This window comes from Colius striatus, chromosome 8, assembly GCF_028858725.1.
Source record: "Colius striatus isolate bColStr4 chromosome 8, bColStr4.1.hap1, whole genome shotgun sequence".
Classification (NCBI taxonomy): Eukaryota; Metazoa; Chordata; class Aves; order Coliiformes; family Coliidae; genus Colius; species Colius striatus.
Window position 1 is genome coordinate 9,272,104 of NC_084766.1, and position 16,905 is coordinate 9,289,008.

Here is a 16,905-nt window from a genome sequence, read left to right on the forward strand (position 1 = left end):
GCCTATAACTTTGCAAATGTTAGGTAGGCTTGTTTTAGTTAGATGAAGTGGAAATTATTTCAGTGATGAAATATGTATTTTTAAATAACTTTTTTAAACTATTCTGAATAACCGTATGCAAGTGTTTAGGAAAAATACCTTTTCCACCCAAATCTGCTCATGCCCCACTTCTCTAACATATATTTTTAACATTGTTTTTGCTGCCAAAGATAAAGCTGATAAAGGCTGGCAATAATGAGATAACCACAGGGGCTCCAGTGAATGTCTGCAAGCTTTGAGAAAGTGCAAGTGCAAAACATCACAGGTTTTGACCAAAATGGTGAATATTTTAATAGCTGCTTGGAAAAAAAATCTGTGAACAAAAGGTAAATGTATTTGTGCTTCCCTTCTGTTGGTGTGTCCTGCAAATGTACACTGTCCTGAGTGACTGCTGCCTTACTTATCTTTGTTTAGCTTGTAAGGCTTTGCATAAAGTCATTTAGACAGACTGTAGACCCACAAAGGGAGTGTTAGCCCTTCCATTACCACCATTAGTGCTCCCCAAGTGTTTCTTTCCTCTTAGAGGCCAAGTATCATCATGCAGTATAAAGAAAAGCAAATATTCTTTCTTTTTGGCAAAACTGATCAGGAAGAGTCTTCTGATTTGAGATGGTTAAGGTGTTCTTTGGTGCTCACACAGCCTGTGGCATTGTTTGTGCGTGTTAAATGCATGATAACCGACACATTTCCTCAAACCTGTAAGTATTTTGAGTTAGTGATGTACTTGTTATCCAATTTTAAATTAGAATGCTGTAGGCAGAAAAGGATTGATTTGAAAGTGATTATGTTTGAGGCCGAGGAAAGACTAGTGTTGTCTTTCCTTTAAAAGCAGACAAGATTTTAAAGGAATTTGAGAGAATAGATTGTGTGTATGTGAACAGATAAAGATGGGTAACAGACAGAGTAACCTCTGATGTGGATACACCTTTCCAAGTTCACAGAGTTTAAAGACATGGAGACTATGTAAAATAATAGCCTTAAGAGTGCAATTGGTATCTTTGTACCAGAGGCAATGAACCAGTATTAAAACCATAAGTGCATGAAAATCAAATGCATCTCATCACCCTGTAGGTGATTTTTTTTTTCAGTTCAGGGTTTGTGATACATGGTTCTGAGAGCTTCAGCTGTCATGTTGTTAAGACAAAGCATATTTCTTTGAAAAGAGGAAATTAGGAATATGTAAGTTGTGTTTTCAGTGTTTGGTGTTGCATGCATATCAGAAAACTAAGAAGTTTCTTAATGATGTAATTCTATCTGCTGTTTACAACAACAGAAACATCAACTCTGTAAAACCGTGCAAAATCTATAAAGTTATATTGTACTTCCAGTGCAAGCTGAGATCAGAGCTTAGGCTGTTGTTTCTGAGTATAGCTGAGACAGGGTAGCGTGTGAGGCTGGTGGTATATACCGAAATGTGTTATAACCTAATGGTAGAAAAGCTGATCATTATGAGAATAGAGAGGAGTCATCCATGCTGAAAAAAAGTTTATTTATCCAGAGTCTGTGCCTGAGAAAGCATTTTGAATCTTCATACCTATGTCTCCTCAACCCAATGTAGACATTCCAAACAGAAAAACTGCAACACTGTTTTAGGGGTGTTTTCTTCTCCTAATGGCAGACAGGATGACCAAAGCAAAACAAAAAACCAAAAACCCAAGTTCCCAGTTCTGGTCAGTTTTTACAATTTTTAATTTGTTCTCCAAAGTCTGTCTCTTTTAGGAATACAGCTCTTAACAGAGCATTACAAACCTTGCTCTAAATAGCAGAGATTTTAAAACCTGTTACCTTCAAAAAGGAATTCAGTGTATAAGCAAACAAAATTTAGTTATTCACTTCAAAGAATTCATTGGGCCTTCAAAGTCAGTGTATGGCTTTGGTAGAAGTTGAAATAAAAGATTTCCAAGAGGTTATATTCTGTAGTTATCGTTAGATTTATGACTTCACAGAAATGTTGCTTTCTGACAGCTGTGCTATTATCCCGTGTCACCACTGTGCCACACAGTTAAATGGTCAATAGTTACCATGTTTATAAATAGTATGTGACATTTGAGCTTTGAAAAGTAAAGTCTTTTTCAACCCTTTTGGAAGAGTTCCATATACAGTACTCATCAAGGAAAATAAGCATTAAATGGAATGGTGAGAGAGATTGAATACAACAAGTATAATTTTAACCAGAAATCCCAAGGTATTACATTGAAATGACAAAGGCTAAAGCAATAAGCAATGCTACATCTATTACAGTGGTTACTGAAAAACATTACAGCCATCTAGCCAGGAGGAGTTGTAGTGTGTAGTTTCTGTTCTCCCACTCTTCCGTATAATTTTCTTCATCTCTAATGTTTCTCCTGATTAACATTAAACTTTTATGTAGGTTTTCTTCAATGTAGTTCTTTTCTGGTCACTTATGACCTAAGAAAAAGGCAACTAGTGTAGTAAAAACTCTAAAATATGTTACTAGTGTATTTCAGCTTGAGTTATTATCAGATCATATTGTGCAAAATGTCAGGTACTCCTTCAAATCAATATTCATCAACTACAGGAGTGTGTGCTAAAAGCTGTTGAAGGTTTGGGTCATATTTATTCCTGTTTATGTGAAACACCAGATTAGCAACTGAAGATGGAACTCAATTGTGGACACTATTTGGGAATTTGTTCTGGTATATGTTTATCTGTTTTTTCCTCTTCCTCTCCTTGCAATGTTTTTTCATCTTTTTTTTTTTTCTTCTCTGCCTTCCACTGCCCTCCTCTCTTTTGTTTTGGTTTGAATTTTTTCCTCCTTTTTCCTTTTGTTAGGTTGACTTATTAGATCAAAAAAAGACACCATTTTATATCGTCTGGACAGAGACCACCAATGAAATATTACAGAGTTTGTGGGGAACAAGAACACTGGGTAACTATCCCAGACTAATGGCCAGACATCTGAGTAGGAGAGTATAGATATCTTTATGACCAATTTGGCCCATCTTTTGTGGCAGATTCAGGCTGAATATGTCAAGTTTATAGGCTTATACAGCTGTAGGAGCCCAGGATGCTTAAAATACCATATAATCTCATGATAGCCTTTCAATAATTGCTTGTGTTTCATCAGTGCCACTGAGGAGAAAAAAAGCTTTTTTCAATGTAGATCTGCAGAAATAGCAAGGAAATATCAGCTTACAGTAGTTACTAAGCTTACAGTCCTGATTCAGTTTAATACAACTGAGGATTTTTTTTTTTTCTCTTCAAGATTCCTAGTCTAAAATGTCTTGGGTTTATGTCTTTAGATAAAAATTTAGGATGTTGTGCTGTAACCTAAAAAATGTAATTTATTTCCTATACTAATCGTACCATTATCAGTTAAGCTTTGCAAACAATATCAGTTTAAATTAGTCTTTAGTACATTCTAAGTGTTATAAGAATTTTTAAAAAAATATTTTAAAGATTATGTTGTTGTGGCTAGTAATATTTATTTATTTATTGTTAATCTATTAAACTTTATAGGATTTATGCTCCTCTGGAGACATTGGGCCAAGAGTATTTATTTAAAATGCAAAGCAAAGTTCTATTGAAGTGCTAGAATCTCAGTAACTGCTACAGAGAAATTGGTTTTCCATGTAGTTCTGTTACCTATGCAAGTTATTCCCAGATGAGAAATGCATTATCTTAATTGAAGAAGTTTCTAAATATAAATCAAGTAACTAGGGTATATAGACTCAACCCATCTGCTTTACCAAAATTGACTTCTTAGATCTGTTATCTTAAATTATTTGTATCCAAGGCATACACAAAGCTTCTCAGATAAAAAGTTGCACTTTGATACTATCCAATTAATTACTGTCAGATTTATTACGTTGGAAACTTGGTCTGTACCTCTTCTTTCTGATCTAAATGAGTTCCTCGATTCCTAGAATGTTTTCCTGGAAATTTAAGTCAAAACCAAAGTAATTTCTAACAAGACAAATCTACCTCCTGCAATGAAACCCAGCAGCTGGAGCCAGGTGTGGCTCAGGGTTGCAGAATGCTGTAAAGAAGGTAGTGACTTACCCCAGGCCCCCACCCCACTGTTGTAATAGAAGATTTCAAAATGGTTCTGAATGGGGTTTTTTCTTAGGGTTTTTTTGTGTGCCAAAGACAAGACAGTTGCTAAATAGTTTCTCCAAGGAGAATAAAAAAACTGCTTTGGAGGCAAGTCACTGGCTACAACCTTGCTTGGGACAACAAGAGCTGGAAACAATTTTCTTTTGAAACTAGTCCACTAGCAAATGTGAAGTGATGAGGCAATTCATTGTAAGGGCCGAGACTGACCCCTTCTGAAAGATTTTCAGAACTGAGATTTAGATACCATAACTTCCTCAAGCCCTTATTTACCTATACCTTCATTATGAATAATAGAAAAAGTAAAAAAAAGACAAGTTCATCTGTCATTGTCATTCCAGTTGCTTTAGAAATAAAAAGGGGAGAGTGACAAAGGACCTCAGAAGAACAAGAGATTTGTGATAACTGCATGCAATGGAGGCATATCTAATATTTTTAATTGTTTCAAAGGATCAAATGTGACCTTGAATAATTCCTAAGCTCATCTCCCACTGTTCTGATTTCTGAAAGGAACTCAAGACTTGAATTTCTTCAAACTCATTGGTTAGCTCACTCTGTGCCTGGTTTTCTGCTATAAGCATCCTGCGGGATGACCATTGGCAGTCTGTCTGGTTGGCAAAAGTCTTCACTAGGGCTGCAAGTTGGAAGAGGAGCTTTGTAAGAAGGCCTGGTTCTTGGAGCTATGGTCTTGAGATGGTCAGGTGTATATGCTTGCTGCCTCCATGGAGCACTCACTATGTTGCAGGTGTATCTGCTCTCTGCTGCCAGTTGTAATTAGTCATCTGTTGGCAACACCTCTGGGTTTGTGTTCTTTTTGTGTCTGAGGACACTCTTTCCTAATTATTTTCAAAGTGTGAACTCCCATCTACCTTCTCTTTTTTTTTTTTTTTTTCCTGGAGATCTGTGATGCTCTTTTTCTCTCACCATTAAGGTAAAGGGTATGCAAGCAATACAGTTTAGCTAGATATCTCTTCTAGCAAAACATTCTGATGGTTCTTTTTCATCATAGATTTCAGGGTAGCAGCCCTGGTTTCGAAAAATTGTAGGCACAACAGGACCATCTGTATTTCCTTTCTGCAAGACATTTCCTACTAGGATTCTAGGGTTGATTACGGGGCTTCCAGACATCCTACTGCCTGTTCCCCTGGGTACAGAGTAATGAGGCAACAGGTTTGTAACTATAACACAGATGCATGTAAGTCTAAACTCTTCAGCACATTTTACTGTCACACAGTTGGCTTAAGTCTGTTTGAACACCCGCCAGTGTCTCTCTACGTTGTGTCACCCTTCTCTACATTCCTTTCTATGTAGTCTGCTTTTTGCTGCTAATACTAAGGTGCTGATCCTGGTAAAGTGAGCCATTGTGCACTTGAAAGCGTTTTCAGTTCTGGATTTTTTTGAGAAGATCAAGAAAGAATCGTTTCTGTTCCTCTTTTGTTCCATTCTGTTTTGTTTTTCCTGCAGAATTGCTTTATTTCTGAACATGACAGTATTTATGGCTTACTTTCCTAACTTCTCCTTTTAATCACTCAAGTGCCATTTGATAAAATAATGAACCGAGTTGTTTATTCATAAAGGCAAGGTAAATATTTGTCCTCCGTGGTATAAAATAATGTTGTCATGGATTATTGGTGGTAATTTTTTTGAGTTATTCATTTAAAAGTAAACAAAGCCATATACATGAGAATATCTTTGATCATTTTTCATGAAGCATCTCATTCTTTTCTTTTATCATTGCTCGTATGAGATCTGAAATCTTAATGCTTGTCTTTTGATTTTAGTGTCTCTCTATTTCATTTCTATTGCAAATGCATTCTACTGAGAAATTATAAACAGTTTTATACATTCACTGCTCCCTTTTCCTTCTTCCTAGTTTGACTGGATTCTGATAATAACATTTATATGTTGCCCTTAATAGTGGTCACTGGATGAATTATAATTCTCTTGCTTGGATGCTGCATTTTAACATTTAACATTATTGAAATGTAGTTGGGGAGGAAGGGCATACAGTCTCAAAAAAACCCTCTTTTTTTTTTTCCCAAATTATTAGAAGCTATTTGCAAATATAAGAGAAAATAAAGGAAAGATAGATGCTCTTTAATTTTCAGTGCCCTGTTTAACTCACAAGCAGCTTTTCTGTTTGATAGAAATATTGTGAGGTGTTACTCCCAAGTAAGTGGATCCTATATATATGCTGAGTATATAAATAGGTTATCTTGTACCTATATTAATAATTTTTCCCCTAAAAAAACCTCATAATACATCTAGCACATGAATCCTGCCCAAATAGAGGGCAGCTCTTTTCCTCAGCCACAGTGATTATAGAAATTCCTAGCCTACTTGCTTTAATGTAGGAGGCATTTATGAAATAGGCTGTAATGGATTCTTCAAGATGTTTCAGGCAATATTTTTCTTTTCAAATGGATGGAGGCCCAAGCTTAAACAAATGGCGAGATCTTGAACAGCCTGAATAATTAAAAAGTAATTAAAAATGTGTGACCATAATCTCCCAAGTACTGTCACTTTTTCCTCTTTAAAGAAACTCCATGATTTACAATTGTGGCATTTTTTCTTATTCTGAGAATTCTGAAAAAAAACCCAATTATTATATCACAGGTGAACCTTACTCTTCCCACTGCTTAACTTCCATCAGCCTCCCAAAATACGCCTCCACTACAATAGTGCTATCAGGAGGTTGAAACTTCCAAGATATTTCTTTCAATAGTCCATTTTAAGATTCTTGAGGTAAGAAACTATGTAAATATGGTGCAAGATCTGAAGAACAAAATGCAAGAAGTTTCTGCTTCCTTTCAGCATGTCTGGGCTTAGAATAATGCTTCATGCTATGAGTTGCAGCTCTAAACAGAACATACATATACAGATATTTAAACTTGCCTACCTATGGTAATGTTTCTAAATACATTTCACTTTTAAGAATGCTGAGCCATTGACTTCTGTAGGAGCTGCTAAACGGTCTAGCATTCCGATACTAAAGATAAGCTCTTAGCAACCTAAATTTAGGCCTCTCATTTTAAAAACTTTGGCCCAGATATGTGAACTCAGAAAAATGAGTTACAATAATTCATTTCAAATTCTCTGGCTCTTGCAGCTCCCCAGACTTAGCATTTATTCATACAAATTGCTCACTGTTGCAGATAAATCACAAAATGTATCCAATGCAATAACTCTGCACCTGAGCATTATTTAGTTCCGCTTTGCTAATGTTGGCAGCATTTTTCTTTTCCTCTATATCTTACAGCACCTGGCTATTTTGGCTCTGCCTGAATATGTTGGGCAAATAGGGAGAAAATCTACAAGTTTTTGCACTCACTTTTCATTACTTTTAGCTTTCCTAATAGCTGCAATTCCTCAATTAGGTGGTCTGTTTAATTTTCCTGCCACCTTAAAAGAAACGCCAGGGAGACAAATACCAAGGGAGACAATTTTTCACTGCAAGCTTAAGAATAGGTTATCTTATGGGAAGTGTTGTCCAGGGTAGTTAGTTTCCCATAACGTTGTTTATGATGATGATGAGAAATACTGTGTCCTGTCTTTGTGGATTTTTCTTGTTTGACTTCTTTGCAGTATCTCTGTTGGCATTTTTGTCTTTTTAGAATACTTTAACTTGTGGGCATGAGAAATAGATTGAGGTATGTGTGTTGCCTGCAATTTTCTATTAGGTTTGTGTAGGCTGTTAAATTTTGAAACATAGTTACTTAGGCAAGTAATTTAGACTTTTCTTTTTTTTTACTCAATATAAACTAAGGGTTAGTTTATAAAGGGTTAGTGTTAGCTACTTCCAACAGTTTTTGGTTTGTTTTTTTGCTGTGATTGGGCAACAGTACTCTCTTTGCCTGTCTTAAGGATGGATATCTTGTCATTTCATTGCAGTCTTGTAAGTTGTGGGTGTTTATTCTAAGCCAGTCATCTGTAGTTAGTGTCATGAGAGAAGATGATTCATCCCATCTGATGCTAAGTATCTAAGAGGCTTATTATGCAATCATGTTCTGGAGAGGAAGGTAGTTAAGGATGTTCCTGCCCAGCCCAGCACAATCTACAGAGCCCTTCTGTCCTGGTGTAGCTTTTGAGGCCACACAATGAACAAGGTACACAAATTATCCAGCTTAAAAAATCAACAACTGCAAGTGTTTTGTTCATCTGTATTTGTTTTTTTTAACAAAGTTAATTTCAGTGATTCATAGGCCATTTATAACCCAGCAATAAGAATATCTGTTCAATAAATGGGGTCATTTTGGCACAAAGAAGTTGTTGAAGGCAGGGACATTCAAAACTTTGTTTAATGAGCTGCCTCCTGAAATACATGTGTGCACTGAGACTGACCTGTTTTATTAAGTGACATGAATCCACAATAGTTGTTTAACCGTGTGTTAAGCAGGACATTAGCAGTATCATTATCACTGTAGTGTACATCTCTTGATGCTTAATATTGCTTTATTAGACCATAAAATATTTTGAAGTGAGTTCATCTATGTTAAGCAAAGAGAGCAGTTAGAAACTTCTGTGTATCTTGCCAAATCCTTCCACTGGATTCCTCAGTATTAGCAGTGCTTCTTGTGCTAACAGTCTTTCCCAGTTTTAGCATCTTAGTAAATCATGGGGGTTATATGTGTATGGATAAAATGTGTTGTCCGGTGAGATGTGTTGTTTCTTTATAATATGTAGTGATTATCCAAATCAACACCAGGAAGCCAGAAAAAGTATCCACGCAAATCATAACTTTCTCCTGGGTCTTATGTAAACATGAAGAGAGGATGACTCATACAAGCTTCACTTGAGTGTTTCAGAGTGGTGTTTTCTATTAAAGTGGTTAGGTAATAAACTATCAGAGTTGTAAAGAGGCCGAGACTATATATTTTGAGTGGAATATTGAAAAGAAACCCAGCCTGCTAGGATGCATTAGATATATCATAAGGAAGTTAAATCTCATGAACTGCATGTCACATGTAGTTGTTTATCATAGTATTCCTTATCATGTTGATGTACCACTCTGCTCCAATATGCTTTTGTGGAATGTTCTGAGAATATCTCGGTGGTACAAGAGAAATGTGACTGCTACCATTCAATGAGGCAACAGTGGAGGACATGAAAAGAACTACGCTGAAACAATGCCACTAAGAATGAAAGCAATCAAATTGAGCTTTATAGTAGCTTTTTATGTAAGTTCTTCCTGGAATATGTTTCACATGTTTTATTTATTTTTATTATGATATTTCTTTTTTTTTTATTTTTGTAGGCTGTGGAAACCAACCTTGCATCAAAGGATAGTCACTGGGTCTATGTAAATGAGGTAAGAAAGTCAAAAAAGACAATACAGCTTGGTACATTCACTCATCACTGTCTTTCATTTCGTATGGTTTGACACACACAAATGAACCTACACTTAGCGTTTTTGCTTTTTGAACGGTACAAGATGCAAACTCAGTGGTGTCATTGCTTGTCCGTCTCAGTTGAATTGGCACAGGTTGAATACTGAAAGTTAAAATGAAGTTTCCAGTACATCTCATAGGAGTTGGAAGACTATTTTTACCTTCGTGTTGACCCTATTTCATTAGCTATTTAGGAAGTAGAATATATCTCAAAAGAAACCTTAAATACGTGCATCTATATGTGTCAGAATCTCACCCTTCGCTGCTATATGAAAGACTACATTCAGATATGAGGTGAGGAAAGAAATCTGAGGCTGATTGCAGGCATAGCTCATTCAAACATGCATTTACATGATACACAGGTTTTCTCTGGTGCAGAATTGTGGCGATGTTTTGGCCAAGGTGCAGGGTAGCATAGATTTAAAATGTGATCCTTCTGCAGCGAATGATATTTTGTCATGCTACTGTGATTATTTATATTGCCTTAGCCCTAATGGGAATCACTGCAGATTCCTTTTAAAAAGAAATAGAGAGTTTGAAATGTTGTAAGACATACAATAATTTATAAATGATCGATTCTTCAGGATAAATGATGCTGGTTTATATATTTGTGATTTTAATAATGATTCATTAAAAGATAGTAAAATACCTAGGTTAAAAACAAGTGTTTGCTGTTTTATCTTTATAAATGCATAGCTTCTAATTTAATAACCAATTTATTTGTTAATTTCACATTCCTTTCTTTGCACCAGCTAATAATTTTGGATAAGCAACTTTTATTAGTAACTATAAATTTTGTTCTATGGCACTAGATAGGTTCTGTAATTAAATTGGATTTAGGGAAAATGAGTGAAATCCCTACTTGTAAAGACTGTATAAATTCTTTCTAGTCCTTGTTACATCTAAGTATCTCCTGATTTGTCAGCTACTCTAATGACCCACTACAAAATATCATCAATACGCTCAGAGAGTCGGTGTTTCTATTCACATAAAGATAATACAGCACATATTTCCCTAAACATTTATGGAGAAGGGAGTGTTTGTGAATTTGTTATTGCTGTTGTTATTGTTCAGATGTTAAAACTCACTTGGTGAAGCCTGAATCTGTAACATTGCAAATAAAAACCTTCACCTTCAAACATGTACATGCATATATATACATATCACACAGGGTATCAGTTCTGTTTTTATTTTGGGAACTTTTATTTTTTCTCTTTGATGGCTAGAGACTGGGTAGGGAAAAGTAAATCTAAAGTATAATTTTCTGGTGTCTAGTATTAGTGAACATACCTATATCTCAAAATGCAATTAAATTCAAACAGATAATTGCAGAAACTTTTCAAATTTGTGAACTTTGGAGAACTCTTTGCAAGCAAAAAGTGGAGAATCATTCCTTTCTGATTCTTGATCATTCTTTTTTAATAGGAAAGTGCTGGTCTTTGTGTGCCTAAAGCAACTGTGAAAAGAAGATCCATTAAGCATCCACATGGGTGTATCTGTAGAAAGACTAAGGTTCCTTAGGGCATGCTTCTTATTTAATACTGTACATACATGTACTGTATGACAAAGCTTTCAGGAAAAAAGAATACACAGGGATGTGTCTTTACAGGCAATATCATTCCCTCACATGTCCTCTTTAGAGCCAAAGTCATACAAACCTTACTGTTTAAAAACATGTATTTGTAAGTAAGCCTGTTCTTCTCATTTCAGCCTTTTTTTTTTTTTTTAAATTTGCAGATTTATACTTCAATCTTCACTTTTTTATTCTTCTAGAAATACTGAATAATTTCTTGCTCTTGATTAGGTAGAGTTTCTATTTGAATTTTGGGTTAAACATACCAAGGAGCATTTTAAAAGCAAGAATATCTGTCATTTCTGTATAAATCCTTGCAAAACAACACAACTCTTCAACACAAGGACTAGTCCATGCTTAGCTTTGTCTCTGGGATAATCCAAACCATTCTATTACCACTGGTTGTATTGTGAGTTGCTAATATCCAGCAAGTTTGATCCCAAAGAAAATCTGTTAGAACATATCTGGTGCTCTGCTTGTACCTTTGCCATTCATGCTGCTGGAGTAAACTGTAACCTTTGATAGATATGTGCTGTTTCTTCTTGTGGTATGACTGGTACAGTAGTGGATGTGTCTCTTATTGAGGTGTTTATTTCCTGTCTTTTTTCCTGTTTACTTTCTTGTTTTTTATTTTTTTTCTCCTAAGTTTCCTTTTCTTTGGTGCCTGGCATTGAATATCTCTGTCAGTTCCTTCTGACATATTTCATTCTCCCTTCTCTTTTCCTGCCTATTGAGAGAAAATGCTGTGCATTGCCCTGGGCATATGTCTATGGGAGATGCACAAGAGCAATACTTGAAACTGAATTTGTACGTTATTGTACTAGAGGCAATGCCCTAGGAGTGGGTGTCTGCTTTTTTATTAGCAGCAGCAGTAGGTTTGAGAATATAAATAGTCCTAGAAACCATGTTTCCCTTTTTGTGGAATGTTTCATGGTTTTGAAATTTTCTCCATTCCAAGGAGAGAGAAAAGATAAATTGTTGTGTCAAACTGGAATTTGGACCAGAAAAAAAAAAAAAGGAGAGAAACACAATGTTTTTTTCCCTCAAGACCTTAAATTCTTATTCCAACTTTCTAAATATTCATTATTTTTATATGTAAATCATTAAAACACATAATACCATCAACTGTTCTTCATGGAAATAGAATGACTACTGAATTTGACTGATAATGCAAATAAGTTGTTTCACTGTTATCACATCCTTCTTTTAATTTCCATTTTAACAAGCTATTCAGAAGTTTAATTGAAATTTGTAAGATGTAGCAAGACAAAGCAGTGGTTTCAGATATGAGATCATTTTTTGTGAAGGACAGATAGGGATGAAGAGAGAAGGTAATGTAGCTTTGGATTTCCAAGCCATATGCACTTGCTCTCAAGCCAAGGAGAGGTGAGAGTCAAACTTGTTGAACAGCTGCACAAAAATACAAAGAAGACATAGACTGAGGAAGATATTTTTTGAAAGCCATTTTTTTACAGAAGTGCCACAAAGACAATAAATTGGATTCATATTGGATTTTAATTTCCCTGGCAATTAAAAAAGTAATGTTGGGATACAGACATGGCTTCACAATTTCCTGTGATTGACAATGTCAGCCCTGCATGTTTAAAAAGTTAAGGCATCTGTCAGTTCAGATTTCATTATGGCTAAGGAAGTCAAAAGATAATTGGTGTGAAAATGTGGGATAGTAGCATGCATTCTTTGAAGAGAAAGAAATGAGAAAAGGAGAATAGGGATAATGGATGTCAACAAAAAACTTCCCCAACTTCACAAGTTAAGGAACCAGTGGTGCCATTGGAAAGAAAATATGACAAGGATGGCAAAAGAACTGTGGAGTTCTCTGAAGATGAAGGCATAATAAGTTATTGTTATGATTCCAATGGGGTATCCTTACATATCTTGAAATCAGAGATGAATTCTAAAGAAAAAAAAGCAGTGGGGAAGAAAAAAATGGCTAAGGAGAAATGTAAAGGTGTGACAAAATAAATGATTGTAAAATGAAGCTGAGGGACAAAATTACTCACACCAGGGGTCATAAAAAGCAGCAAGAAAAAATTAGATATAGCAGAAAAGAAAGGAAGCTGTGATTACTTAATGAAAAAATGAGATTTTAATGTTTTTACTGACTTACTTGAGGCTAGATTTATAGAAACTATAAATTGTAACCAAAATGCTAAAAACATTGTAGCAGTTCCAGTTTATTTAGATAAATCTGTCTATGATATGAGATATAGCTGGTGGGCATCTTTGGGAGCAACTTAGAATCTTTGTGGGTAACAAATAGAATATCAATCAGTACTGTTGTGCTCTTGCAAAACAAGCAAATGTAGTCCTCAGATATGTTACTGAAAGCACTGTTTATAAGATAAGGGAAGCAATTATTTTGCTCTGCTTGACATTGGCTTGGCTGTTGGAACAGCCTTGCAAGTTTTGGGCAAGATAATCTAAAAAAAAACCAAGAGAATGCAGAACAATTTTGAAAAGTCGAAGAAGAGAACCTAGTATGATAAGAGCTTGTTAAATATGACCCATGAGGAAAAGCTGAAAGTATAAGGTTTTCTCCTATAAAATTCAGAAGATATAGCAAGGGTATAGCAGTAGAACAGATATAATTAAAAAAAGAGAATATGCTCCTACGTTCATTCTGGAAAGATAAAGAAGTTGCAATTTAATCTTCTACAGTAAAAATGAAATTGAGTATTGGGAAATATTTTATGATCAAAGTTATGATAATGAATAGGAGTAACTTGCTTACTTTCCTTCATTTCATCATCTCTCTCTTTCTTCTCACCTGATTCTGCTGTTGGTTTTTATTCTTCAGTTTTCAGAATCCTACTCACATTATGTAGGTCTGTTAAGTATTTTCAGATCTCAGTTTGGAAAGAAATATACAACTATTATGAACATCACTGGGTATTTTCTGACCTACACTTTCTGTTCTAGGTCTTCCCATATATCTTTTTTCAATATAGATATGACAGTTACAGTTTATACAGATTGTCACTGCATGTACTTCTGATCAAATCATTTATTCTCTTCTTTTTCTGACAAACAGGAAATTTATGGGAACTGGGACTCTTATTTGATTTCCAATCAGCATGAAATTCTGTCCTTCTCTGTCTACTACTGAGCAAGTTAGAGTGATTGTGTTTGATTAGATTGTCAGCCAAATCAACCTTTGGGGTAGCCCCAGAGATTTGACTTATCCAGGGGTGAACCTAGCATTGTATTTCTTGATGTGAGTCATTTGAAATGGACCGTGTACTGTAATTGTAAAGTAGTTTTGGTAGAAAGGTGCCTAGTAATGAATTACTGGCACTTTCAGTAGTGTAAAAACAGATTTAATTATAAGGTGTAAAAATAAGTCTGAAAACTAAAGATGGGATCATCTATTTGACTACAGATTTAATGTATTGCTTTTCCATTGATGAGAATTGATCCTCACTGATTCAATTTGACCCTCATCAGATCAGATAGAAAGTGGGTTTTATTATCGACAGAAAATAACTTCTTATTACCCGGAGTTTCGTGTCTTAGAATTAGCACATCCTGTATCCTATGGGATAATACTGAATTTCAAACAATAATAAGTTCTGAATTCTCAAGCTGGAACTACAAGAATACTGGGGAGAACTAGTGTAAATTGCATTAGTTCCATACCATCCAGGTATATACTCTACAGGAAAGGAATATACTAAGGTGGGGGAAGGAAGTCCTCCTCATAGGTCAAGTACCAACCCATGTGTGTATCTGTTGTGACATGACACTTGAAGAAAAGAGGAGTTCTTTCTAATAAAGCAAAACTTTGTTATTTTACAAAATTACAGCGTCATGCATTCTTCCATTGCATTTTTCTGTGAACTACTCTAAAGTTTCCAGAATTCATCTTTGTAAAAAGAGGAAGGAATCGTTCTCTTGATTATCCTGGTAGATGCATTAGCAGAGCTTCCCAGTGTTTGTGTGTGCTCATGGGGACTGCACAGTGATTGACTCTATTTCTGTATTGTACAATTTAACATATAATTTAATGCTATAGAGAGGAGTTTGACTCTAAGGTTGAATAGGAACTCATTTTTATCACTAAAAATGGTGTTATTTGTCCCATTTAAAAACAACAAAAAACCCTAAAATCAACAAAACAACCTATGCTGTAACACTGCAGGGGTGAATGGCAGAAAGGTAAGTTGAAATTGTAATGGCTCTTGCTATATTAAATATGCTTTCTTAAATTGATAAAATTTAGTAAACCAGATCCTCTTGTACTAACCTTGGCTTACTAACTAGGGCCTTTAAAAAGTCATCAGTAGCTTTACTTTGTTTCTTATGTACTGTAGATACATTAAAAAACCGTTAGAGACCAGTTTACTATTGGTGGAAATCTGTCTTTAATAAGAAATCTGAAATAAATACCATGAACCTATGTATATATATAATATTGTACAAATTCAAAATGCATACGGACGCAAGGTAATCAGTAGTTAGAAGACAGCTGAAATTCTTGTCAACTTTAGTTGAAAAATAAAACTAAACTCTAACATCTAGAAAAGGGTGCTTTTGGCTATTTTTTCTGTTCAATCCACAGAAAAGATCCAGGCTTGGAAATGTTGGAGGTGGTAAGCACAGAGAAACTACTATAGCAATTGCAACTGTAAAGTATTTGGTTGAATTCTTCCCAACTATAATGATACTTGTCAGAAGAATCCCTCATAGTTGAGGAAAGAGGAGAGAGAAGTGAAGTAGGAAGAAAAAGGTTTGTATTTTCTGCAAGGGAAGTAATATAAAGTTTTGGAAAGATAACAAAAGTGCACATTTCATCAATGATGAGGAGCCTTAGACAGAAAGAGTTCCGAGGGAGTTGGGGAACTCTGAGCCATGTTGAAATGATGTTATCCACATCACTTGAAAGCAAGTTAATATTTTTAGACAACAATTGACCTTATTTTTCTTTTTTAGACAGATAATACTTTCTAAATGAGGCTGATGGTGCTGCCAGCTGATGAAATCTAGATCTTCAGCTGAGTAATAAAATTATCCCAAGCTCAACCTCAATGATCAGTCAGAACAAAGTGCAGAAAAAGATTACTTATCCTTTTTCCTTTCCTGTTTCAGGGCATTCACTCAAAACATGTTTTTCTAATCCTTATCTGGACTCTAGCTCAATTATTTTATTTCTGCTGTTTTCACCAATTTCTCTTCACCACTGTTTCCCTGTCTGTAGCATGCAGTTTCTTATATGAGAGATGAGAACATGTCCAATTATCTTTCTCCTAGTGTAACGTATTTCTTACTTTCTGTTTCTATCCTGCAACTATCGCTTCTGCCAATGGTTGTTCTTGCCTTTCACTACATCAGGCATGCTCAGTATAGCCACAGTTACTCATCTTCTTGTTTGAGAAAAAAATGGCTTCTCAGCTGTCATCTGGGCACTTCTTTCTTATTTTCCTGTACAAAATATTTTTTTAAAGGTTGAGGAAAATGAGCAGAAAATAGAATAGTGATTATCAGAAAAAATCTCTCCGCAAACTCCTTTTCCCCAAAGATAGCATGTAGGAAGGTGTTAGATAATAAATGATGAACAGTGTTTTCCTAGTGCACAATTTGTAGAGTATTTGTAGGGAAACTTACATCTTTGAAAGAAAGATACCTTATGAATGCAGTGTTTCTTCTTCACTTTTATTTGGAAAATCTTTTTCTTTTTTTTCTGGAAATTCCAGTCTCTGTAATGATGCTTGTGTCCACTCTGATAACAAGAAATTAATGAATCTTTTCACTTCCTTGTGCTTTGTTTTTTCTTGGGAACAAAAGCAGATTTTTCATAGTAGTTTATGAATGCAA

The 16,905-nt window shown here is 35.2% G+C and overlaps 1 protein-coding gene across 1 annotated transcript in view; it reads left to right on the forward strand.

The window, feature by feature from the left end:
* The window catches only part of GRID1 (glutamate ionotropic receptor delta type subunit 1), a 521,647-nt gene that overhangs the window by 385,694 nt on the left and 119,048 nt on the right, over window positions 1-16,905 (forward strand). The window contains exon 5 of the mRNA XM_062001480.1: window positions 9,368-9,421. Coding sequence (XP_061857464.1) covers window positions 9,368-9,421 — 54 coding nt within the window. The remainder of the gene's footprint in view (window positions 1-9,367; window positions 9,422-16,905) is intronic.